This window comes from Nipponia nippon, unplaced genomic scaffold (assembly GCF_047370975.1).
Source record: "Nipponia nippon isolate SJK-2023a ecotype South Korea unplaced genomic scaffold, ASM4737097v1 scaffold_35, whole genome shotgun sequence".
In the NCBI taxonomy this organism is placed as follows: domain Eukaryota; kingdom Metazoa; phylum Chordata; class Aves; order Pelecaniformes; family Threskiornithidae; genus Nipponia; species Nipponia nippon.
The window spans coordinates 768,984-793,855 of record NW_028262353.1 but is presented as its reverse complement, the minus strand read 5'-3'; the positions used below and the strand labels follow the sequence as shown (position 1 = coordinate 793,855).

Below are 24,872 nucleotides of genomic sequence, written 5' to 3'. Positions count from 1 at the left end.
TTCCCTGATAACTTCTTTACTGGCAACTTCTGGTTTTTACAGCTTGTTTCTAGACTTTGCCTGAATGAAGTGTTCTTGCAGTTAATTGCTTTTCGGGGATGTACAGGCAGAGGCAGTTTTTAAGTGTTCCTTTGTTTCATGAATTAAGTTTGAGACAACTTGAGGGAGTTCAGGTAAAGTACTCTCCAGCGCGATGTGACAGGCTTTTGTCGGTACCTGTGTATTTCCGCGCTCCCTCCGGATTAAAGCACGCTCGCCTTTATTTAAAAAAGGGAATTATAAAGACGACGCTAAAGCGCGCTTGTGGGTTTCTCTGTTTTTAAAACCAAGCGATACATACTGAAGGCATTTAGCACTGGTATCATAGGTCAGCGCGTGAGCGCTTTCCTTCCCCGCAACCCGAGGTTATCGTGATATCGCAGGAGGTCCCGGAGGTTCCCGGCAGCTGGATGGCTGCGCTGCCTGCAGAGCGTTTCCTGGTCGAGGACACAAAGCGCTCAGGCAGGGAAGTGAAACTTGGGTGTAATCGTGCAAACCAAAGCACATCGGCCGCGCCAGCGCGGCCGGCAGAGCTCAGAGCTCGACCTGCCGGCAGTCGCCAGGCGTCGAGCTCGGGGGCCGCTCGCGTCCCGATACGGCGGCTTAATCCTTCGCTAAATTCCCCGGCTTCTGTATTTCGGAGCCGGGTTTCAAATGCCACGGTTTTTATGAGGTGGTGTTTAGCGCCTCGAGGCAGCAAAACGAATGAAGGCATTTAATTCGGAGGGCTGAAGGCGGCGAGGCAGGAGTTTGTAACCACCTCTCGTTTCGGGACCCTGTTTTCAGGTAAAAAATTCTCTTGCACAGTCTTTTTTGCACAGGCAGCGGGTGTTGACTCCGTCTCGGATTTAAATTGCTAGCGTCACTGCTTAGAAATAAGTTTTGAACTCCTGTGTAGCTAGTAAAGGAAAATTCTAATGATAGGAAACGTCTATTTTTAAATCAAAATAGGCTCGTCAGGACCCTGTCGGTGAACCCCGGGGCAGCGTCGCCGGTTCTTGTGTTGCAGGAGCCTTGCTGCATTCCTCAGCCTTGTAAACCATATCCCTAAAAAATAACCCTGATCGGGGCGGACGGGAGTTGAACTTCTAATTATTTCTGGAGCAAATTAGATGCGTGTTTCTCAATGCTGTCATTAAATTTTCAGGAGCGTGTGGGTTTTGCTAAAATGTACACGGTCTCCTGATGTTTACTGAAATATTTTGCGTCTTCGGTTACCTGCGTTTTACATGTTGAAATGGCAATTTTGGGGGGTTTCCCGCTCCATTGTGCGTACGGCTTTGAGGTTTTGTGGCGGGGGCCAGATCCTTCCTTGGGGTTAGGCGGGCTTGCCGTGGCAGGGAGGTCTCTATTGTTTCCTTACCTTGTGTATCCTGTTGTTCTTTGTTTAATCTGTCATCGTACTCGATGCCGTGCCGGCTTTCGCTGGCTCCTTAAATCAGGAGCGCCGGGAGCAGAAGGAAAATACACGTATGTAATGCCACGTGGAGCTGCCCCTGCCCCGTCTCGCTGGGGGAGGCTTGCGTTTTGTGCGCTGTTGAAGTCAGCAGAGAAAGCGTTTAAAATTTGTGTGCTTTTGGGTGCTGGCAGCAAAGTGAATTTTGCCTTCCCCGGGACGCTGGTTGCGTTAACGCGCGAGAGATGGAAAAGTTTGCGCCGTCGTGAGCGTGGTCACCGAGCGTAGGAACCACGCTCTCGCGTCCGTAAATGCTGGCATTTGTGTAAATGTGGTGTTTTATGATGGGCTCTAAACCTCCCCGGTTCTACTGCTTGCATGCTTAAGTGACGGTGTCTTACAGTAGCTGTGAATTAAGCCTGTTGAAACTGCACCGGGTCTGTAGGGATCTTGTTGCTTTATATTTAATGTTGCTTTTTTTCCTGGCTAGTTGTTTCACCGTGCCTTTAAGCAAAATACAAATTTTACTCTTAAAAAGCACGAGCAAGACAGCTCTGACAAGCTGGGAGATTTGAGGTGTGCCTTGGCTAGTACGGTAGCAATTTTCTTATTTCCTTTTTTTTTTTTTCCTCTTCTTTCTTTCTCAGAACCTGAAAAGACCGCTACCGACTGCTGCAGTCAGGCTTCGTGACAAGAAGTTGCTTTTCAGAGGAAGGAGCTGTAGTGCTCTGCTGGCCTGTCAGCAGATTTCTGACAACTCCAGACCCCGTTTGCCCTCGCAGCTGGGATTTTGCCATCCCAAACCAGATATCTGCCGTTTCCCGCGTTGATACAAGGCGGCGCGTGAATTGCAGCTGCCGGCTGCGTTGCTGAAGGGCGAGGACTCTGGGTTTTTCCCCCCTCCTGTATAGCTGGACACTAGAGCAAACACGCTGAGATGTCTAAAAAGCAAAATACGAAAGGTAAGATGCGCGTGAATGTGATATAATCAAATGCCAATAAACAGCACTATTGATTCCGAAGTTATCAATTAGGAAAGGGGTTAATTGCTTTTGCTGTACTCCTTTCAAGGCTGCTGATGTCACTTGACAGCTTATTGTCACTATCGCAGTGACATCCTATAACCTGCTGGGTCTTGTGACATTTTTAGTAGCGTTTCAATTGTCCAGCTGGACAGTTCTGATTTCACGCGTTCCTGCCTAATGTTAGTATCGCATCGCTTTCCCAGTCAGACAACAGGAAAAAAAAAAATATGGTGTAGGAGTTGCAGAGTTACGGACCCAAACTTTTTTGTTTTACTGGGGTCCCCGGCTGGTTCGTGACTTCCCCTGGCTGCGTTCGGCCCGGATGAATCTGAGGGCTGTCTGGGTCGCCGGTGGAACTGACGCTACCACAACGTAGCCCCGTTCCCTTGCGCACCCTCTCGGGTGCCGGGGGCCCGTGGGCGCCGGGCGTTTGGGGCAGGCTTCTGTCTTGGACCTGCTTGTGCTGCCTGCCGCAGCCGCTTGCCAGGAATCCGGTTAAGAAACAAGGCATCGGATGGAGGTGGGATGGCTCAGCTCGGGCCCGCGCCTCCTGGGGATGCGATTCAAACTAGCCCGATTTAAATCTGTTTCCTTCGAGATAGGTACAGAAGGGCAACGGGCAAGTTTGCGAGAAGCGCTCTCCCTTGCTTTGTCTTCAAATGCACGGGCTGCTTTTCCTTTTGCTGCCATCGCATGTTAAGTGGGAAAGCTGTTCTGGCGCCAAGCAGCTTATTTCAGTGAGGGATCTTATTTGTCGCGTGCGAAACATTAATTCCAAAGCGTGTGTGTGGTGGGGGGAGGAGGGGGGCTGAGGGTTACGGTTCTCTTTTTATTTGAACTGACTACTAATTAATAATTTAAGGCGAATGGGTTTGACAATTCATGTCCTCTACCTCGAGAGAAGAGCTTTTGTTCTCTGTAGGCTTTTTTTTTTTTTTCTAGCAGCTTTGGCATAGAAACGGTGTCTACCTGAGGAGCCCAGCCGTCCTTTGACAGCTAGATCCATACATGATTCAAAGCAATTAGTAACAGTTATGGAAATTATCGTATAGGCTAATTTTTGAGTGATTTTTAAAGCGCTGTGTTTGTGTCTGTGCTCTTGGAAGCCTCGGTACAAGTCATTGAGAAATTGACTTCTCTCTGGTGCTGGAAACGGAGCCCAGCAATTGTCGTTGCTGAGGACCTGTGGAGAGAAAAACACACCGGGCAACAGCAGAAGAGAATTAACGGGTCTGGGGAGGGGAACGGCAAGAGAAATCCGTCGGAGGTAACGGGGGGAAAACCTGGGAAGCGGTTGCCCTGAGGGGATTCAGGGGCTTGGCAAAGCCCCAGCCGAAGGAGAAAGCCAGCGCAGCCGCCGCTCTCGGTGGCGTTCGGCAGAGTGTGTCAGAGAGGACCCGCGGGGCAGCGCTGGCACGTATTGGGTTCCTAAAGAAAAGTAAAGCGATCGTGGACATAAATATTTGACACCGAGCAGGAATGCAGAGTAGGCTTTAATTCGCTCCGCCACCGGGGATATAAAATATGCCCTGCTTCGTTAAGCAGGCTCTTCTCCAGTCCTCCTTGCAGTGGCAATGTGGACGGAAGGGGAGGTGAGAGTTAAAGCTGCAGACTCTTCTGGCCGTGCCCTGTCCTGTTTGGACTGTGATTGAATTTTCAATTACTACTTTCCTGCTGCTCTAGAATGTTAATGCAGTCCAGGAATGTTTCCCAGTCCTCTGTAAAGGAGCGTACCTCGGCCAGGTAAGGAGTGTCTTCCCAGTTTCTTTCTGAAAGCAAACCAAAACCCCTTTGCAGCGTAACACAGAGCTGGTGAGAGGAGCTGGGAGAGCGGGACCGGGGCAGACCTATTTTTATTAAAGCAGCGGTTTTGAAACCGCATCAGAAGCCCACCTGTTTCTTCTTCCTAGAAGCGCCACAGAACAGAGCGAACATCTGAGCTATTCGGAAGGGTATTTTTAAGTCTTGCAAAAATGTATATGCAAAGTTTGGGCACAGAATCGTGTTCTACTCCTGAACATTACTGGCTGTAAATAACTCTTTACTCAAAAGATGTATGCTGAGGAGAAAACCGCTCGGTCTCTAAACCACTCGTGTAATTATCCCCGTTCAGAATCCGAATGCGGGCATCCACCCGTAGGTCCGTGTCTGGGTTATACCGGGTGGCTCCTTTCAGCTTTAGCGTGTTCTGTAAGGGGTAATGTAGACATCCGAAGGAAAGGTGGTCTCAGTGATGCCAGATCTGTAAATAAATACTTCCCCAGAGTCCGGTGGGTTTGTTGGTTTGCTGCTGTCTGAGGTGGTCTTGGATTCTTAGCGCTTCTGTTTTTCCCCCAACACGAAGCACGTGCGCTCCCTCTCACCCCCCTTCTGACTCGATTAATTGATTTGAGTGCAAGCAGCCACCGGGCTCGGGAATGACTGGTGACCCCAGGATACAAAGCAATCACATAAATCTTGTTTCCATCGGACATCAGCCACGGTTTTAGGCACGCCAGGTTCCTGAATAAAGCAGGACTCGGGTTCCTCCTCATCTGGATACATCGAGGAGCCATTTCAATTGATGGAAAACTGTCCTGCGTGAATTTGGTAAAGGCGAAAGGTCTTTGGTATCCGTCGCTGGGAAGGGAGGGTTTCAGCTGGGGCGGTGTGGAGCAGCAGGGAGCCTGCACACCAGGGCCTTTACAGAAACCCCAAATGTGGGAGAAATTTGATTTTAAGCTCGTACTTTGTTTAACAACGCATCAGTCGAGCAGAAGATGCGGCTCTGCGCGAACCAGGCTTTGCCGATTGGGGTGGCTGCAGGCTACGTGCTGTGTCCGGATAACTTCTGGTAGAATCGGCAAACCGGGAGATTGCGGAGTTACTCTGCAAGGCAGCGCTTGCCGTGAGTGACGTTGAAAGCGCACAAAAACGAATATGGAGCATGTGTTCTGTAACCTGATAAATAAATGGGATCCTGGCGTGTGAGCGAGTGGGGCGCGGTACGAGGACGCAGGTGACGGCAGGAATTCCTGGGAACTTCAGCCGCATCGCTCCGCTGAGCGGGATGCTCTGGAAATGCGCAGGTTTAATTTAATTTTGCATTTTGTATGTGTAGATGGAAATGAGATGGGAGGGGGAAGACGGCGTCCTGCGGTTTGAATTACCTTAATGGCTCTGTTTGGCTTCGCTGCCTTGGCTCCGGTGAGAGCTGATTGCTCTGCTTTGCTGCTTGCGTGTCCAAAGCAGAAGGCGCAGCGCAGGTTAAAACGGCGGCTGCGGCAGTGGCCGGGAAATGGCAGCGTGCTGCCTCGGCCGGACCGGGCCGGCGACGCCGCGGGGGCCTTGGGCCCCTGCTCCCGGTGCGTCCCCGCCCTGGGAAGCGGGGCGGGGGCTTGGGAGAGCTCTGTCCCGACAGGTCCCTGCCTTTGGGGCAAAAATACCCGGTTTTTGCGCCAGGCAGAAATACCCAGTTTTAGCAGCATAACTTTGGGCATGTTTTGGTTGATGTACAAGAAGTTAATTTTTATTCCATATTTAATTTCTTTTTTTTTTTTTTTTTCCCCCCGGTCTTCCAAGCCCTTAAGCGAATACGGCCTGGCATTGGGAAGGCGGCCTGCATAGCGCAAGGCTAACTCCTCCGCTGCCGTCCAGCTGATCAGATGCCTCTGAGATCGGATGCCTGGAAGGTTTAATTTGCTCACCTCAGAATGAATTCTTCCAATCGCGAGCCCATCGCTTGCCTGCGTAGCCATACTCCGTCTGAAGCACAGCAAGTCTTTTTTCGTAATTACACCCTGGTGAACCGATCGCTTTCCTCTCTCGGGTTTGGACCGAGAAGGCCGTGTTGCGTGCTCGGCCCCTTGAAATCTGTTTGAGGAAAATAAGCAAGAAAGTGGCATTTCTTGTTGAGACGAGACTCTGCGGCGCAGCTGCCGCCTGCGCGGGCTGGCCGTGCGCTGCGGGAATATCGCAGGGCCGGCCTGGGGGCATTAAAATCGTTTCCACAACAGCTGATTTGAGGCCCCAAGCCCCGACTTCGAATGCGCCCGGGCAGCAAGCAGGGACAGAAATCGAGCAAGCACAGCTTAGTAACCCAACAGACCCGCTCAAATATCGTATGTATTTGGGGGAAGGGAGGGCTCAGGGTGCTGTGTGGTGGTGATCGTCTTCCCCTTGGATCGTGGAGAAAGTTGGTGTTTCTGTGTAATTTTTTCCAATATCAATGAAACGTCTCGACAGCAGCAAACGCAGGAATATTGATTCTAACCCCAGCTTAGTCCTTACTTCTCTCTAATTCGTGAGGAGAGAGCTTAGCGTCGGTACCTCTGTTGCCTGTTAGCCAGAACTGTTCTTACAAGGAAAAACTAGCAGTGTGCGTTGGTGTAATTTGTACAGAAAAGCACGACACGCGAGAGATGGGGAACGCAGCCCGTGGTGGTCTGTTTGCTTCGGGTGCCGTGCCCGATGCCCTGGGAGCCCTGAAACCGCAGAAAGCTCCCGCGGATGTCATCTCTTACCTAGCACTTTTCCAGAAATCCTGATTATTTCCCCCCCGCCCCGTATTTGGGGGTACGTTGGTACGACTGCAAGCGCAGGCTGATAGGATAATGATATTCTGGCTTCTTTACTCTGTCCTGGGAAGATGCATTAATTCCTGCCCAGTCCCCTCTGCGGTCCCGGGCACGGCCACCTCCCGATTCTCGCGACGCAGGGGCTGCTGAAGGTGCTTGTGATGAGAGCAAATGGGAGATGCTCTGAGCGAGCAGCAAGGTGCCATTTCTTTAAGAGCTTTTTCTTTCGCGTTGGCCGAGGTCTCCCGCGCTATCCCTGGGAGAGCCGGCGCGGTTACCGCTGACCTGAAAAGCCACAGAGTCTATAAATGTTTCATGGTTTAACTGAATCTTGATTGCATAGCGCTTCAAGTGTCTCTGCTGTCGGGTTCCCCAAAGGCGCCCGCCTGCGAGCGTCCTGGCTGGGGCAGGAGGGCGAACCTGGCGTTCGGAGCGGGATTTTTTGGTTTTGGTTTTGTAGGCTATTTTGCTGTGCAAACGTCCCGCGAGCTGGCACGCGGGTGCGGTGGGGACGAAGTGCTGGGTGGGTTCGGAGGAGCTAAATGCGTACCTGTCATCTCGCCGTACGCGTTCCTAAGGCGTGCTCGGTGACGCTGGCCGGGACGCCGTCTGTGTAGCTGTCAGGCTGGTGCTTTTATTTCTTTTCCGTGCCTCCTTACGAAATGACTGCCTGCCGTGGCTCAAAAGTGAGCCGGGACCCAGCTTGGCTTGACCTGGGGGCTTGAGGGGGAAACGCTGGCCCCTGTTTTGCCTTCTTCGAGGTGTCAGGTGTGAGGCTGTTTGATTTCGTGTGCCCCGGGAAGCAGGGCAGGCATTTGTTAGGTCTGTAGTTTTAATTCTTGCGCGTGTTCCCTACAGAAAGGCCTAATGAGCGGAGTTACGGGAGGAGCAGATTGATAGTTGGTAGGGTGGATTCTTCCTGGCATCGTTAGTGTTTCTATCGAAGAGATCGGGTGTTGTTAGTCCGATAAGCAGTGCTGAAACACAGAAGTAAATGATTTGGGATGAATGATTTCTTACCACCTCGTTTTTCTGAAGGATGCAGTTATGAGCAGAGAAGCAATTAAGGCCGTTGGCGGCGTCTCTGGGGTTTATCACATCAAATCAACAGGGCAGCCCTGCATGGTGTGGGTTTTAATGCAGCAGAGATCAGGCTGAGCGTCTGACTGACTCGTCGTGTCAGACATGACATTCATAGTCTGAGCCCCGGCTTTGGGAAGCAGCTTTCCTTTCCCACAAGGACGTTAATTCCAAAAATCCCGAAGTCGCTGGTGGCTGCCAGGCTTCTGTCCGCGCGGGCGTGAGTGTTTTAAATTCCGTCCCTTCTTGCAAATACCCGCTGTCGCGAGAGACCTGAGTGCCAGCAGCCCTTTTAATGATGCTGGGGAGCGCTCGAGGGCGATATCAAATGGATATGGTGTAGTCTCCGTTGCATAATTTTTGCATGATAAACATTTTAACACCAGGAGGACCTGGGCCGTAGCGAAGCGACTGGAAGCTGGAGAAGCGGCTCGGAGCGAGGTGCCGACAAGCTCAGTCCCCTGTAAAACCAGGCGCAAATGGAGATGTGGGAAAGGGATGGGATTGAGTAGCTGAAAATGTGCTGCATGGGGGAGCTGAACTTCATCTTTCCTGGCACCTGGGTCCTCGGTGGCTGCTCTGCAATGAAGATTTTGAAAAAAGATTGCTGATTCTCCCTCGGTGATGGGAGTCTGAAAGCCATTTACAAGATTAAGGACTAGAAAGTTGGTAACTTGTACTTCTCTGAGCTTCGGAAACTTGAGAAAATCTCGCTCATGGGGCTGAAACGGGTAAGGACGGCACGAGGAAGGATTTAACCGTTCATCTGTAGCCTTAATAAGAGGCTGACCTTTCCATCATGTTCACAATTCTGTCACTGTATTTGGAGGCATCTCGGTTTAAATGCTACATCAATGTCTGGGAACCGCAGAAGTCAATGGTGTGTCTCAAAATCGCGTACGAGTTATTTAGAGGAGGTGAGGGAAAGAACATGAATCAGCAGCTTGGAATATCGGCTGAGCTAAAGCAGAAAGGGCAGCGACCGAGCGAGCGTCCCCGCAGAGCACCCTGGCCTGCCCAAAGCGTCCCTGCCCCGGCGGTGCCCAAAGCCACCGGGCAGCCGGAGGGACCCACCGGAGGCAGCTCCGCGGAAAAACCGTGGTGGTCTTGTGCTTCCCAGCCTCCGCGCAGGGCTCGAGGCGTCAAAGCACAGGCAGGCAAACGCCCTCCTAGGAAACCTGCCCGTGGCTTCGTGTGCGGGCGTGAACCCCCTGGAAAGGGGCTGGGGAGTGCTTAAACCCTCGGGGTCCTGCCGTCGGCCCCTGCCCCTGTTCTTCCCGAGACCAGATGTGGCTAAAATACTGATGGGAAGCATGTTCTGTCGTAGCAAAACACATCTAGGAACAGCTACATCCCTTTTCTGTAGCAAACCCGAAATTTAGCCTGCTCAGACCTTCGGCAGGAAAATCGAGCGCCAATTTGCGATACCAGGCGCCCGTCAGGGGCTCTCGGTGAAACGGTGGGGCCTGCAGATTTATGTGACCTTTGCTCGCTGGCAGGGAGCAAACCTGTTGGTGATGGCTGTCTCAATTACGGGTCTCTTCTGGAACATAGAAGCATTACCTTGGAGATTATAGCTGGCAGGGAACACAAGCTGCTGGATCTTCAAACCCATTTATCAGTCTGCTTGCCATTTGTATCTCCAGGTGGAGGAAATTGTTAACCACGCTGCTCGAAGGCTCTAGCGCTTGTGTTAACCCTTTAGTAACTCAGTAAAAGATTAACATGGAAATGGAGGAGCGGTGCTGGCCTGGTCTGCTTCAGCCGTCTTCTGTTTTGCACCGGCCCTGTTGGGGCTTGTGATTTTTGGCTTGCGGATTTGATCCGTGGTTGGTTTAAACTGACCCGGAGCTGGGGAGTGAGTCGGCTTCTTGAGTTCAGTGGGGGGCACTGGCAAACCAGATTCAGCTGGGGTTACCCGGGCTAACCAGGATCTGGTCCTTAAACGAGGCTGGAATCGCGCACGTTTTACTCTCAGCAGCTAATAATCCTCTGCTAACCGTATGACAGAATTAGCCAGCGAACACCGTGCGTTTGCGGGGTTTCAATTTTCTCCTTGGCAAAGTAACGCCTCGGAGCTGACCTCTTGCTTCCGATCTTTCTAAATGTCTCTGGGTGCCTGTTGTTCAGAAGAGAGCTTCCCTCTCCTTTGTCTCCACAGATCCGTCTGGGTTTATTTTTGATGTGCAGTCCAATACTGTGATGGCCCAAGGAGGAACCTTTGAAAACATGAAGGAGAAGGTAAATGTGTCTTCTGAGACTTTAACTCGCCACGTGCCGTGGAAGAGCTCCTGAACGCTGTATCTTCATCTCCTCTCTGAGATGAAATACGTTTCTGTCTGGGAGCTAACTGCAGCTCTGTCAAAAGCAAAATTTTATTCAGGCTAAATCGTCCTGGCACATGAAAGTTTTATAAGGAAGTCATCGTTTACGGTTTTAGACTGCTCGCAGAAGGGTTGCTGTAAGCTCGGTGTGGGATAAAGCAAACGGTTTATATGGTACCCTGTTTTCTTCCCTCTAGATCAGCGCGGTGCGTGCAATAGTCCCCAACAGGAGCAACAATGAGATCGTCCTCGTGCTGCAGCATTTTGACAACTGCGTGGACAAAACAGTGCAAGCCTTTATGGAAGGTAACAGCGGCTGGTTTCTCGGCGGGGTTTGTGGCTTCGTAGCTCGTACGTACCGTGTTTACGGACCTGCTTCAGCGGCAGCAGCAGGCTTTGTGCAGAAAGGGCTGTCTGCAGCAAGTACACTGGGTAGCGGAAGCTCCTGTAGCTTCTCAGCACGCCCAAGCGGAGTCTATCCACAAAGATAACGAACGGACGATTCCCTTCCCAAGTTTTAGCTGGTGTTTGTTCAACTAGGGGTCAAGGCAGAGATAAGCATCCGATAGCTCCTTAGATAAAGGAGGTTTGATGCTCAATTACAGAAACTCTTGTTGATGTGTACAAAACGGGAATGTCTTCAGCTTCCGTAGCCGCTGTTTGTACTTTGAAACCTGGCTCACAAATCTCCTCTTGGGTCCGGCTGGCATGCTGCATGAGGTGGATTTGCTGACCTTGGAAAAAGAGGCTTGCTGGTGGCAGCGCCTGTCGCTTTGCAGCTCTTATTTCCATGCTGGCCATGGCTGACAACAGCGCTCTGCCTCTGGCCTACAGAAGGTATGACAGCCGCTCCTCAGACTGTGGGCATCCTGACACAGTGTCTCTGGGGAGAGAAGGCCAGCAGATATCTGACCTGAACGCAACCTTCGAGCTCGGAACATGCTCCAGCAGGGTTCCAAGGACCGAAACCTTGAGTATGACAGAGCCAAAGAGAAGGCTTTTTTTTTTTTTCCCCCCTCTTCTTTTTCCTGGAAAGAGCTGGCACTGTGGTGTAAGGGATTAGTCCCGTTCAGCAGTGTGTTCCCAAAGCAAAAATGAAACCGATCCTTTTATTACGTCAACTAAAAGAATTGAAACTTGGCTGCAGGGAGTGTTACACCTGGCTCCAGGTATGGAGGCACTTCCACACGACCGGGAAAGAACTGGCGTGGATGCCTCGCCCACTGCTCACTGCTGCATTTTGTTTCAGGTAATGCCAGTGAAGTACTGAAAGAATGGACTGTAACAGGCAAAAAAAAGGTAACGCTTTTAAAATATCCATTGCTAAGGCATTTATATTTGTAATTTGAGGATTTAGACTACAGGGAACAGTAGGCATTCCTCGTGATTTAGATGGGAAAGGAAACCAGAGAGCAAATGTGTATATTGATGTCTGCAGAACTGATGCACGGGCTTAATCACTAGGTTATCGGCTGCCTCGCTCTTCGGGGCAATGATTTACACGGTAACTTCAGTGCTAGTTGTAAACATCATCCTCTCGCCACATTTGCATTTAATTTAGTTGCCGGACACATTGTGCCGAACACAGCGTCTGAAAAAAGGGTTCTAGACTTTCTGCCCTTACAGTCACCTTTATTCTGCTGACCCTCTACAGGACCCCGAACCCGCGCACGCAGCCCCACACCGAAGTAAATCTTTATCAGGTCCATTTATTTCAACAGAGCTCTGTAATTCACTCTTCAGATAGTCATGCTGTTCCATTTTTCATCGGTAACCTTTGGAGCTGAACAGTTGCGTTTAATGCTGAGCTCTGTGGAAATATATGTCTTCGTCACGTAAGCTTTCTCGAGTGTTTTGCCTCGTTCTTTGCTCAGACCTCGGTGAAAGGGTTAAACAAAGGTTTGCAAAGTTTCAGTACTTGATATTATAATACCTAAATCCACCAGGGCAAGACTAAAATCATAATTATTCAAAAGGACTCCTCTGAATACCTGAAAAGCACCAGCAAGAAACGGAGAGGGAAGAAATGTGACTGAATAGCCCCGTGTTGGGAAACGAGGGAAGCTTTCGCAGAGCAAGGTTTCGCAGAGCGCCCTGGCAGCTGCGCCTTGCCAGCGAGCACCCGCAGAAGCGACCCGGCTGGTGCTGCCGGTCGCAGCTGCAAACCTCTCCGCTGTTGCCCATCAGTTACGCAGCCTTCCTCTGATAACCCGTGCATCGCTCGCGTTGGCACGCCGTCGGAGAGGATAATGTATTCGCACCTCATTAATGCCACTGTATCTGTCCTCATTGTTGACTAAATCCCTCCTACTGTTAATAGGATCAACCGCCGGGCTGGCTGAAAAAGCATTTAATTCGGTTACTTTCAGGCAGTAAGCATAAGCTTAATTTTTCCTTCAGGAATTAAGCTTGACATTTTTTTTTTCCCCTTTGTGGTGTGGATACCTAATCCTTAGAACAAGAAGAAGAAAACCAAACCGAAACCGCAAGCGGAATCGAGCCCTGGCCTCCCAGACCCCGGTAAATTGGTGTCCACTGAAGAGGAGCAGTCGGCCAACTCGGAGAAGGGTGGAATTAACGGTTTCCATGTCAACGGCTGTGCCCACGACACGGAGTCTGTGGACTCGCTCAGCGAAGGTTTGGATGCACTTTCGATTGATGCCAGAGAGCTGGAGGATTGCGAGCCTGCTGCCCCAGACATGCCTGACCGAACAGGTTAGTCCCCGTAAAGTAGCGCAGGAGATGGGCGGCGAGCGTTTAAAAAGCAGAGGAGCTGCCTTCTACTTTTTTGTGTTCCTTCTTTCTTTTGGGTCCGCTTTGAGCACTGATTTGTCTGGATGGCTCTTCAGGAAAGAGCAGCTCGCCTTGATTTCTGATTTTTTTGCTTGTCGTGGTAAAGAGGCGGTCAGTGTTCTGCTGTGCTCTTCTCGTTCCCCTTTAAACGAGTGTGCTTTTCTACAGCAGTGCCTGAACTAGAGAATGGAATAGCAGACTTTGACACAAAATCGCTCACCATGCATCCTTCCCAGAGCCCTTCGTCTCTTAGACAGCGGCCTGAGCAGAGGAGCGCTAGCAGGTCTCTGTCCAGATCAGCAGCGAGCAATTCAACTCCTGCCTCCCTGTCTGTCGCGCGGCTGGAAGACGTCCCAGTTGCACCCGCAAACAAGAAGCTAGGTAAGGCCCTCAGGGGCTGCGCGCTCTCCGACGCCGGAGCAGGTTGCTGCTGGCCAAATTCTCGCCGCCTCTTCTGCGGTGTCGCTGACAGACACCGTGCTGAGGCATACTGGACTTTGATTTTAATGCGAGCTAACACGCTTCTTATTATTTGGCCAGTAACTTGCACTCTGCTCCTCCTCTTCCCTCTGCACAGCAGGAATCTTGACAGCAGTTTAGATGTAGTGCCTGGAGCAGCAAACCCATATGTGTGAGAGAAGCAGGGGAGGAAGCAGCCGGTCTCGCTGCATACGTTTAGCCCGTTCTTCCGTGTGCTCCATCACAGAGCCTTTAGGTTGTTTCTCATCTTTTGTGAGAATTTGTCGAAAGGCCAGAAGTTCGGACCAGCCGCGTTACAAGAAGTGACAGCCCCCTCCTTACTGGATTTCCCCCCCCCCCCCCCCTTTCGTGCGCTTTCTCCGCAGCTGAGCCCTTACAATAACAAGTGGGGACAGGAGCGACCTCGGAGACCTCGATTGTGATCGCGGTTATTGTACTTAGCTTAGGGAGATGAGGTGGCGGTGGTTCACCTCCTGGCTGCGTGGGAAAGCCGTAACGAGCGGTTGTTAATGTAGCTTGGCAGGGGGCAACGGCACTCCAGCGAGCTCCAGAGAGCGCGGGCAAGGTGATGTACCCTGCTGGCGAGCCGAGACACAGGGACTGACCTCGGCAGCGAAAACCAATACTTTCAGCTCCTGATTTGGGGAAATAGCCTTAATTTCAGTTTCTGAGATAATTCCCTTCCCCGGGCAAACAGCCATTTCGTATCGTGTAGTGCTGGGGTGTGTTGGTCTTCGGAGCGGACCGCGTTTCGCTTGTCTCCGCTCCCCAGCACAAAAGCAGCTCAGAGACGCATTTGATTTCTCTCCTGTATTTGAAAATGTGGAGGGACGTCCCTGCCCATAGCAGGAAATTCTGCCAGCCTGGGGAAAACTTTCCCCAATAAGACAATCTCTCAAACTGTCCCTGCTGAACCTGGTGCCTTTGTAGTGGGGAAGGGAAAGAAAAATGTCAAACCAAGCAGTGTATAGTCTTAAAATAAGAGGGAAAGCCATCTTTAGATTTATCCCTGCTGGGAGGACTTAGCAGCGTGATTGACATGGCCGTTTGAGTTCACTCTGTCTCTTGGTAGGTTCTAATATTGAAAAATCAGTGAAGGATCTCCAGCGCTGCACCGTTTCGCTGGCTCGGTACCGGGTTGTGGTGAAGGAGGAAATGGATGCTTCCATTAAGAAGATGAAGCAGGTCTTTGCTGAACTGCAGAGTAGGTAAGTTAAATGTAGGGACGGATCCAGGCGTTCAGGCTTAAGACCAATACATTTGGAATAAGACTTCAGCTTTCCAGTCCGGTTAATGACTTGCTTGTGTTTGCCCTTCCGCCCCAGCACTGTTCTTCAGCGTCTGGGAGGTCGGCACGTCGTAAAGAACAAACTGGAGTCTAAAGTCCCATCCTCTGCAGCTTTCAGAAGCCGCCTTTGGGGGCAGCTTTGCAAGGCCTGCGTTCGAGCTGGCGTCCCCCGCGTGCGGCGGGACGGGAACGGGCTGTTCGAGGCTTTGGCGCATCCGTCAGGGCTTTGAGCTGTGGCTCCGTGTCTGTACAGCCGGTTGTCCTGACCACCACAAAGCCATTTTAGACACAGATAATAGGGGGAACTCGCCAGGTAACGTACCGTCAGTTGGGTCCTAATGTCGGCTGTGCTGGAAGGAGAGCTGTTGGGAGCTCAGGGTGCGGTAACGTGCGTCTTTTAGAAACAAACAGTCGTGTTTGAGATCTTCAAATTAGGGTGGAATACAACATGGAAGAGAGGGATCCTTTTGAAGGTACAAGTACACATCAAAGATCATCCTGTGCAGCATTGCTTCCCCCGTTTTAAGCCAAGCTTTTAATACTGTGCACGATGTTCCCAACGAGTGTAATCGGGTCTTTTTTTTAATGAACATCTTTATTGGATTGGATAAGTGCTTTAAGATGATATTCCGAAAGGCCTGACATCAGATACGCTCGCTGTCTTGGCTGATTGAATCCATTACTGAGAAATTGTTCTTCTTGGTTATACAAATATGATTGCTTTTGGTAAAGAAGGATTCATAAGAAACTGCACAGAGAGTTCTCCTTGCCTGAAGTGAGTAAGGTTTGACGAGTAACTAAAATGCTGCTATCGCATCGAAGGATTAAAGTAGCTATTTGGCAGACGTGCAGATCTGTGTCCAAAGCCGTCTATGGCTGAAACCTGTACGTGGCCTCGGAGGCGAGAGCGTTTCGTGGCAGCGACGCAGAGAGCCGTGTTCTGAAGCCGTTTAGCAAATTTAGTTGTCCAGCGTGGACTTTTTCTTGTGCTCGTGCTTGCGTTGAGCTTGGCCACCAGGAAGTGCTCTCCTGAAGTAAGTGGAACGCTGCCCTGTATTTAAATTCAGCGTGTGCTAAAAATAGTGACAAAAACGTTTATAGATGACTTTTAAACTGACCTGAGGAGACCGGACCAGCCTGGGGGCGTAGGGTTAACGGCGGCCGTGGGCCCTGCCCTGCCTTTTCGTGCTAAGGGTTGTGGTCTCCGAGCCGAAGGTGGGCGCGGAGCTCCCAGCACCTCCCGCCTTCTGGAAAAGTGGCGCTGTAAGGGGATTTACCTTGTCGATAGCCGAGGGGTTTGTAGCCCTAACTCAAGTTTGGTTTTATGGAGATTATTTCTTACTTTGTCAGTGGCTTTGTCTACTGATTCAGTATTATCGCTGTGTGCAGCGGGTTTTTGTTGTTAAGTTTTTTGTCTGCCTCTCTGTACAGTTACAGCATCCGTGAAGACCTCTCCCTGGTATGGAGAATGTCATTCTTTTAGCTGACGTGTCTGGTTCCGTATAAGTAATTCCTCACCCTTTGACGTATGTTATCGCCTATAAAACACTTGCGTCATATTCGGCAAGGTTAAAGACTCAAGTCCGGTCCTGCAGCATTGCTCCGATAAGCTGAGCCGGCAGCGGGTGAAGCAGGACGTGCGGTTCCGTGAGCGGGGAGGCGAGTGCCTGCCTGGAACGGGGCCACCGGGAGCCTCCTTTGACAAACGCCAAGGGAAGGAGCTGCCCGGCAGGACGCCGGGGCTGCGCCGTCGATAAGCGGTGACTCTGCAGCCCCTTTTGCCTCTACAGAAAGAGATTCACTTTCATTTGCCCAAAAGCGATGCAGTTGCTGGTCAGCTGAGGTGTAAATCGTACCTTCGCCTTTTGTTGTTGGTTTTGTTTTTCCAACTCCTTTCATGACCCCGAGAATAATTAGCGTGTTTTTAAATCCTACGGCACAAGGCAGGATCCGATAGTTAAATCCTCTTGCCGAGTTCCCTCTCCAGCTGGCTTTCTACCAAAGGAAAACCCAGTTTAAAAGCAGGTTTGCTCAACTCAGACAGGCTATTTAAGTAGCAAGGCTTGGACTGGTTTAACTTCTGCCTGTCAGGGCCGCCCTTTAACCCGTGAGGCTTCCTAGAGGTCTTCACCTTCATCTTCTCTCGCTAGACAACGTGCTTGTATTAGACCCGTGGTCTGTAGGTAGGTGAGGGCGAGGAAGGAGACTCTAATGCGGGGGCCATGCCTGTCTCGGTCTCTGAAATCCACCCTGTTGGAGTAGCAGAGGTAGCGGTAGCTGCTTCGGCTTCCTATTTTGAGAGGATTTGCTCCCCTGGGCGGGAGATGATGGGGTAACCTGAGCTAGGGAACCCTCATTGTCCTTAATTTCTTGACTATTTTGCTTTCCACTGACAGGGAAAGTAGCACATCGGGGAAAAAAAGCAACCCCGAGCCTTTGTGAGTGGTGCGGGTAAGTTCAACCTCGGCGCCGTGTGCCGAGGCGGGCGTGGGGCAGGGTTTGAGGTTTCTCACTGCCGAGACCGCCGCTGCGCGCCTCGTGCCGCGGATTGCCCTCGCTGTCTCGCGGCAGAGCTGCCCGGCATGCTTCCAGCCGCCTTCGACTGCAGTCGCTCTTTGAGATCGTTGTGTTTCAGCCCCGAGGAAAACTGACCGCAAAACCCTCAGCGTGCTCGTGCAAACAGCGGTTGTCTTTCACGAACAGACAACGTCTTGCAGGCACTGCCCGGCCGAGCTGGCTTGCAGCTCAGAGCGTCTCTTCTAACGGCTGGGTCACAACCGAGTATTCAGCATTTAATCTTCGGGAGTTATCGGTTTATCCCCTTCCCCTTTTTTTTCCTTGTGCGCTTCTTAAATGTCCTCTCTTAAAGCCCAGCCCTTCTGGCAGGGGCAGATGCGCTCTCCGGCCTGTACGGGATCTTGTCCCAGGACAGAGCAGTTGAGGAAGGCAGGCGTGTTTCCGAACGGATCCGGCAGAAGGAAGCGAGTTTGTTTGACGAGAAGCCGTGCAGGACGGAGGAGCGGCGGGGCCTGGTCCGAGTCGCTCGCCACGCGAACCTCGGGCAAAGCCACTTGACCTCTGTTCCTCAGCCAGCCCAACTGTAAAATTGGGTAAAGGACTCCAGCTGAGCTCTGCTGAGTAAATTAAATTACAAAGCGACGCAAGCTACGATCTGTGCCAAGGTGCGTGCGTGCCTGCAATGGCCCCTATAGAGCGGGTGTTGGCTCTGCAGGAGCTGGGCGTGCGCCTGTGTGCTCAGGGAGGAGGCGGTGGGGTTAGGTGTAGCACAACCAACTTCTGCAGCCCGAGAGCCGCAAGGCTGTTCCTGCACTTGAATTAATCATTAAGGCGGCATTCACACCCGTACCTCTCCGAGCTCCGGGGGATTCCTGCCGCTGACGTGGCTCTGGGCAGCAGGCAGCTGGGGTATCTCCCTTTCCCCTGCCCGTCGGTGTTGCGGAGCCAGGTTGAACCGCTCTGGGGATGGCTGGAAACAAGGTGAAGTCTTATTAGCGTAGCTTCTGACACGCGGTGTTGTATTTGCGCAGTTGGGCTGAGAGTGCCTGACCTGGATCAGGCCCCTGCTGTGCTACGAGCAGAAACAATTCCTGCCCTGGAAAGGCAGATGGACAGAGCGATAAATCAACAGAAGAAGCCAAATGTCAAAGCTGCTGTTCAGAGGGAATTGTTTAAATTGATCTTGCCTCAGCCCTCTCTGGCATGCAGAGGAGCGGGAGCGGTGGTTTGAGTTTGCATTTCAGATGCTCTGTGGTTTCCCTTTCAAATGGTCGCTAAAATAAATATTCTTCCCCATTTTCAAGCAAACCTTTCTCGCTGAAGAAGCGTGTGGTCGGTGTCGAAGGGCTGACCCCGCGCGCTGCTGATGCCTCTCCCAGCGCCGTTCGGCGTCTGTGCGGCAAGTATCGTACAGCTCGCACGTGAGAGGAAGGCTCTGCTTTTATATTTAGAAAGCAGAAACTGAAAGGAATCCTATGAATAGGCTGGGTCTCGCATGCATCCAAGCCGCTGGCAGCAGCTGAGCGAAGGTGAGCTGCAGCGGTGCGGGCTGAGGGCGTTGGAGGCGTAGCTTAGAGCCAAGCACAAAAGAAGCATTTGCAGGGAGGGTGACTGCAAGGCTCTGCGTTCCTTATGGCGAAGAACAGAGCTGCGACCAGTACCTGCCCCCGTCCAGAATGGGAGGACTGGTGTTTCCTCTCCCGCTTCCGTTGTAACCCGAGTTACTCGGGGTGCGCATCTCCAGGGGCAGGAGCCCTCTTTGCCCGGCCTGTGAGCAGCGGTTACGGGCAGCTCCCTGGGCGCTCTGCCTCGCCGGAGGGGGCTCGACAGCCTGAATTTGCTAAATTTGGCCGAGCGGTAGCTGTGCGGTTCTGCTTGCGTAAAGGCTGCCGCCGTGATGCCCGGGGGAATTGCGGTCTCATGGCAACAGGCACACTTGAGGCAGGCTGGAGCCTCCCGCCGAGTGGAGGTGCTTCGCTGTGACCCACTCAGGTGTCCCCTCCGTGGCCGAAAACATCCTTAGACCCTAAGGGACTCCCGGGTCGTGGACCTGCGTGGCCCTGGGTGACCCGCTGGCCGCGCGGTGGCGGCTGGCAGCGGGTCGTGTCCTCCTACCCGCTGTCCCCTCTGGAAGGGCGGGCGTGCTTTTGCGTGGGTCCTGCAGCCCTGCGGGGATCGGCAGGGCGCGCGCCTCCTGAGAAGCGGCACGCGGCACCAGAATCCAGGTTTCTGGGTTGGTGGGCCGCTTTGCTAGGCTTAATTAAGCAAATGAGGGTGTAAGAGGGAAGCATTGCTTCACAACGTGGCTCCTGATGGCCTGCCTTGGAGGGGATGGGTGCCCGAATGCCCGGCGGCCCGCTCCTGCTGTCGTGGCTCCGCGTCCCGTCCCACTGCTCGTTAGTTTTGTGTTTCGAGTGGCTCTTAAACGTGGTGCCCTAGTTTTCTTCGGTGATAAAGTCCAGCGGCGTGCAGCTTCTGCTCCCTCTCTCCTTGCCAAGTTGGCTCCCACTTCATCAGAGTAAGGTGACCACGTATCCAGCGGGTTGTCGGGAACGCCGCGCCGCGCTGACCCAGGCCTGAGCAAGTTTGAACGCCAGCGAAGCCTGCACGCAACTCCTGCGCTCAGCTCCTGGCTTCCAGAACAAAAGCCGGGGCTCGGTGCGCGGCGCGGCGGGCTCCTGCCGCCATCTGCCGGTCTCTCCCCGCTGGCCGGCACGCCTGGAAACCCTCCCGCCGCCGTTCTTGCAGTGGGATTTTTCCTGTCCTCTTTGTTTAATGCTAAACCTCTTCCCTTTTTCTGTATTTTTTCCCCCCAGCCTTATGGATCGCGAGGTGGCGTTGCTGGCTGAGATGGACAAAGTGAAAGCAGAAGCAAGTAAGCTCCGTCCTCCTGCCAGGTGCCCACCTGAAGAGCTGTAGGTGCTGCTGAAGAGACAGCCCCCCTACAAGCAGATTTGTGCCTTACCTCCCGCTCGCATTGTTCCCAAACACGTGGCTCTGTACCAAACAAAACTCGCCCTACAGCTTGAGCTAACAGCATCTATTGTGACTGCTGACAGTTGACAGCACCCGTCCTCTTCGAGGCCGTTGCGCTGTGCCCTCGTTCGAGGATGGGACGTAAACCGCACTCTTCCATCAGAGGCCATTCCTGAAAATCTCGGCATTCCCGGGGAGCTGGAAAGGGCTTTCGCAGCTCACCTGGTGCGGGTGGGAAGTGGTCCCCGGGGCCGCCCACACCCGCAGCACCGAGCCCCGGGGTTTGGGGAGCAGTTAGCCTGGGGAGAGCGGCAGAGCCGTGCCCCTCGGCGAGTCAGCTCACAGCTCAGGCTCGGTCTGCGTCTGCAGACGTCAGTCGCCGCAGGAGGGGGCGGCGGGGGCTGCTGCGCAGCTGGCACCGAGCTGCCCGGCGGGGACGCGGGGGAGCCCGGTGGTTGCCGATAAGGTGCCGTGTGCCGGGGCTGTTTAACTCCGGGCAGGCTGGTTCGGCATCGACGCTGCCTCAGCCGTGGTCTCTCTTGCAGTGGAAATTCTGGTCAGCCGCCAGAAGAAGGCAGAGGCCCTGAAGAAGATGACTGACGTGGCCGTGCGGATGTCGGAGGAGCAGCTGGTCGAGCTCAGAGCCGACATAAAGGTGAGCTTTTCCACTCCGTTTCTGGCTAATCCAGCCTGGTCCTAATCTCACCCAAATGCCGTGCTGCGGGAATCACGCAGCCGCCGCCCAGTCCGTGGTAGGAATTACGCAGATGCCGCCTCAGCGAGGCCCGGCCCGGGGTTCCTGCTCGAAGGAGAGGAGTCGGCAGTCGGCTGAGTAAATAAGCGGTTTATTTATCCGACGTGCAGAGCGGCTCGAGCTGGGTGCCTCCGAGGAGGGACCCCTACCCCGGGTCACCCCCCAGTTACACCCAGCACCCGATCCCCAAGTCCAATCCCTTAATTCTGGTCGGTGGTCTCTTGATTTCTTACTGGTTTTCCTGGTCGCTGGGCTGGCCGCCTTCTGACGTTACCTCATTCTCTTGGAATTGTTTCCTTGGTCCTTATCCTCTTCATTCCGCTCCTGTCCGCTGGATTCAGCGACTTCTGTGTTTGCAGCGTCAGTTTTATCAGAAAGTTCACTCTCGGACGGCTCCCGCGGCCTAAGGCTTCCCCTGCTTTAGCTTCCAGCGCTGAGCGAGGCCGTTAATCCTAATGGTTCTCAACAGCGGGACGCTTTTTTGTAAAAAAAAAAAAGGGGTTCCGACACTTCTGAAGGCAAATTTTGTGTTGTGTGCAAGTCTTTTCCTTGCGTCCGTAGTTCTCGAATTCACCGCCAGCGCTCTGCACGCTGCAGCCACGCACACACCTGAATTTAAAATATTTGCTTTGTAAAATACTGACTTCAGCCGAGAACCCATCATCCAGACGCGAACCCCGGTGCATGCGGCCCGACTTTCAGCCGCTGTGAACTGGCAGAGAGCAGGGAGCGCGGCAAGGCCGCAGCTTTGTGCTGAGAGCAGTTGTGAGAACCTCCCGCTGGCGCGGGCTGACCCCTGCCTTTCCCCCCAAATCGGCAGAGCCTGCCCGCCGCGCCCGAGCGACTTTTATATTCCATAAAACACCTCTGCTCTCCAGCGTGCCGGCTCCTGCCGCGAGAGGTCAGTGCCAAGTTGCATCAATTAAACTCCAGTTTGAAAACCAAACCTGCTCGCCCCCGTAGCAGGATTAGTGCAGCTGAGAAACCGCTTGCCCCCGCGAGCGTCCAGCGACCCGGGCTGAGCCCATTTCACAGACCAGAGAGGGACAAAGCGGAGCTGCTGCCAGGTGAAGCTGCCCTGCGGCCTGGCTGCTGGAGCCCGGGGAAGGCCGCTTGCGTAGGGGCTTGAAAAACCCTGGGTTGCTATTTCCAGAAGTCGTCGTAGCCATCGGCCTTCTCACAAGGCTTTTTTCCAGCCTGGGTGCTGGTTCCTGGAGGCTTTCGCCTCCGGTTTCTGTTCCCGTGCCCTGTAATTCAGCGCGCGGGCTGAACTAACGTGCGCGTTTTGCCTTTTCTGTGAAGCACTTTGTGAGCGAACGGAAGTACGACGAGGACCTGGGCAGGGTGGCGCGGTTCACGTGCGACCTCGAGGCGCTGAAGAAGAGCATCGCCTCCTTCGGGCAAGGTGAGCTGGGTGGGGGTCGGGGAGGAGCCACGGTGGCGGCCGCCCCGTTGTAGCCCCGCCGTCCCCAAAACCCTTCGCGTGCGCCCCGAAACCTGGCAGCGGCGGGACTGGGAGCGTTCTGCTTCGGGCAGTTTGTTTCGTAGTGGAGAGAGGAGCCAGCCCTCGCCTTGCTGCTGCTGCAGGAGGGGTCTGCGCCCGGTCCCTTCGCTGCGGAGCGCTGGGCCCCGTTAGCCGAGCCCGCGTACCCTTCGCACCGCCAAAGCTTCATCTTGCCAGGAAAAGCCCTGTTGTCCCCTGAGCCTTTGGCTCCAGCCGCGAGCCGCCGCCGCCCCGGCAGCGCCGCAGCTGGCCGGGTCCGGAGGCCGGAGGGTGAGCGCTCTGGGTCCCGCCTGCAGAACGCACATTTTGGGCTGTTTCTCTTCCAGTTTCTCATCCAAAGAACAGCTACTCCATCCGCTCGCGGTGCAGCTCTGCCGCAGCCGCGGCCCCCAGCGAGACCCCGGCTCCCTCCGCCCCCGCCTGTGCCTCTGCTGTGAGCCTTACCACGGCGAGCAAGAAGCCCTCGTCCTCCGCCGAGGGCGCCGCCGCCGCCCGCCCTCCCCAGCCTTCGCGAGAGGTAACCGCGCCCTGGCACGGCACCGGCACGGCGCTGCGGGAAGCTCGCTCCGCGATCGTGGCTCCTTCCCCGTTCCAGCTGCCCTTCGCTGCCAGGGCTCGCGCGGGGCTGGGCAGCGCCACGGCCGCGGAGCGCAGCCTGGCCTTGACGGCTCTGCTTCGGCGCAGACTTTGGGGATTTGGTTTTTCCCCTTTCCCCCCAGGAGCGAGAGGTGGGGGCGCGTAGGGATGCGGCAGCGGGAGCCGCCGCTGCCGGCCCGCGCCCACTCGCCCGCCCTCTTCTGTTCCAGGCCCTCCAGGGGAGCAGGAGGCCGGGAGCGGGGCCCAGGGCGCAGGGCCAGCACCACGTCAGCCCCGCCGTCCCCGGGCGCTACAACAACGGCACCAACCGGCACCGGCACGGCCAGGCCCACGGCAGGCGGCAAACCTCGCCCCCGGCAGCCGGCGCTGGCAGCCCCAGCCAGACGCAGCCCGCGGGCCCCGGCGGCCCCTCGGCGCGGCCCGGCCGCCACGGCCCCGCTGCCGCCGGCACAGAGAGCGCGGGGCGCCCGCAGCGGAAGCCCAGAGCCAGCCGGCAGGAGGGCGCGAACTCCTGAGAGCCCCGGGCTCTCCCTGCTGCCGCGCGTCCCGCGTCGGAGCCCGACCGTAGGCAGCTCCTAGCTAGGATACTAACGAAGACGAGTTTACACTTCTCCGTTCTTGTGCCATTTTTCTTTTTTTTTCTTTTTTTTTTTGTCCTCTTCCCTGCCTCCCCCCCTCTGCTTTGTGTTCTCAGCCTGCGCCGCACCCTCCGGCCGCCTGCGGGCCTCCCCGTGCTGCCGCCTCTCCTGCCCTTTTCCTTTCTCCTCCAGAAATGACCTTTTTGTCTGCAAAATCGCAGCGCTGGCCAAAACCCAGCCCCGAGCGTCTTCGCCGTCCCTGCGCCGACATCTGGCCCGCGGCCGCCCGTCCCTCGCGCTGGCAGCGAGGGCGAGGATGGGCGCTGGGACGCGGGGAGCGGACTCCGGCCCCCTCCTCTTCATCCCCGCCCTTGCCGCTTCTCTGGTTTTCAGTTGGAGAATCTCGGTTTTATTTTATTCGCTTCCCCTTCTGGCCCCCCCTCCCCCCCACTTCTTGCTCCCTAAATTAAATTTACAGCAATAGCAGCAGGGCGAAGCCGCGGAGGGGCCGGTGCGTGAAGGCGATGGCCACGGTGAGCGGCGCTGCCCGCGCGCTGCCGGCCGCGGCCCCGGGGCTCCCTGGCTCCCTGCCCCCCGCTGTTGGAGGCCGGGGGATTTTTTCTTCCCCTCTCTCGAACTGCAGCGTGACTACAGAAAATCAAATAAAGGAAACCCAACGCGGCGCTTTCCGCAGTCGGGCGTTTTCTGCGTCGGTAACAGCCCGGGGCTGCGGCTGCCCCCGAGCCGCCGGGGACCCCCTGGGCCACCGCTCACGGGACCCCGTAGGCCGCCAGACCCCTGTGGGCCACCACTCCCGGATGGCCCTGGGCCACTGCTCCCCTGACCCCCGTGGGCCACCGGACCCCCCTGGGCCACCGCTCCTGGACCTCTGTGGGCCACCGGACCCCCTGTGAGCCACTGCTCCCGGACCTCTGTGGGCCACCAGACCCCCGTGGGCCACTGCT

At 54.5% G+C, this 24,872-nt stretch overlaps 1 protein-coding gene across 3 annotated transcripts; it reads left to right on the top strand.

Annotated features, from left to right (window-relative positions):
- Positions 1–2,255: 2,255 nt before the first annotated feature.
- Positions 2,256–24,847, top strand: SPATS2 (spermatogenesis associated serine rich 2). Of its 3 annotated transcripts, none has more exons than XM_087771748.1 (12): positions 2,256–2,397; positions 10,258–10,337; positions 10,618–10,726; positions 11,670–11,719; positions 12,877–13,135; positions 13,385–13,594; positions 14,766–14,901; positions 20,315–20,373; positions 21,020–21,129; positions 22,531–22,633; positions 23,059–23,249; positions 23,539–24,846. In XM_087771748.1, the coding sequence occupies exons 1-12, from the start codon at positions 2,373–2,375 to the stop codon at positions 23,842–23,844; spliced, it is 1,638 nt and encodes a 545-aa protein (XP_087627874.1). In that variant the 5' UTR covers positions 2,256–2,372; the 3' UTR covers positions 23,845–24,846. The 3 variants fall into 3 exon arrangements, with proteins under 3 accessions (XP_087627874.1, XP_087627873.1, XP_087627875.1); XM_087771747.1 differs by having other exon boundaries at positions 13,382–13,594; XM_087771749.1 differs by lacking the exon at positions 2,256–2,397 and adding an exon at positions 8,644–8,827 and having other exon boundaries at positions 13,382–13,594; positions 23,539–24,847.
- Positions 24,848–24,872: the final 25 nt, after the last annotated feature.

Bases quoted from the DNA above. Each gene is read 5' to 3' on its own strand.
- SPATS2 (XM_087771747.1), top strand. From the start codon at position 2,373: ATGTCTAAAAAGCAAAATACGAAAG. The intron at 13,595-14,765 runs GTAAGGCCCTCA...GTCTCTTGGTAG, and splicing joins ACCCGCAAACAAGAAGCTAG to GTTCTAATATTGAAAAATCA. The intron at 22,634-23,058 runs GTGAGCTGGGTG...TTTCTCTTCCAG, and splicing joins CATCGCCTCCTTCGGGCAAG to TTTCTCATCCAAAGAACAGC.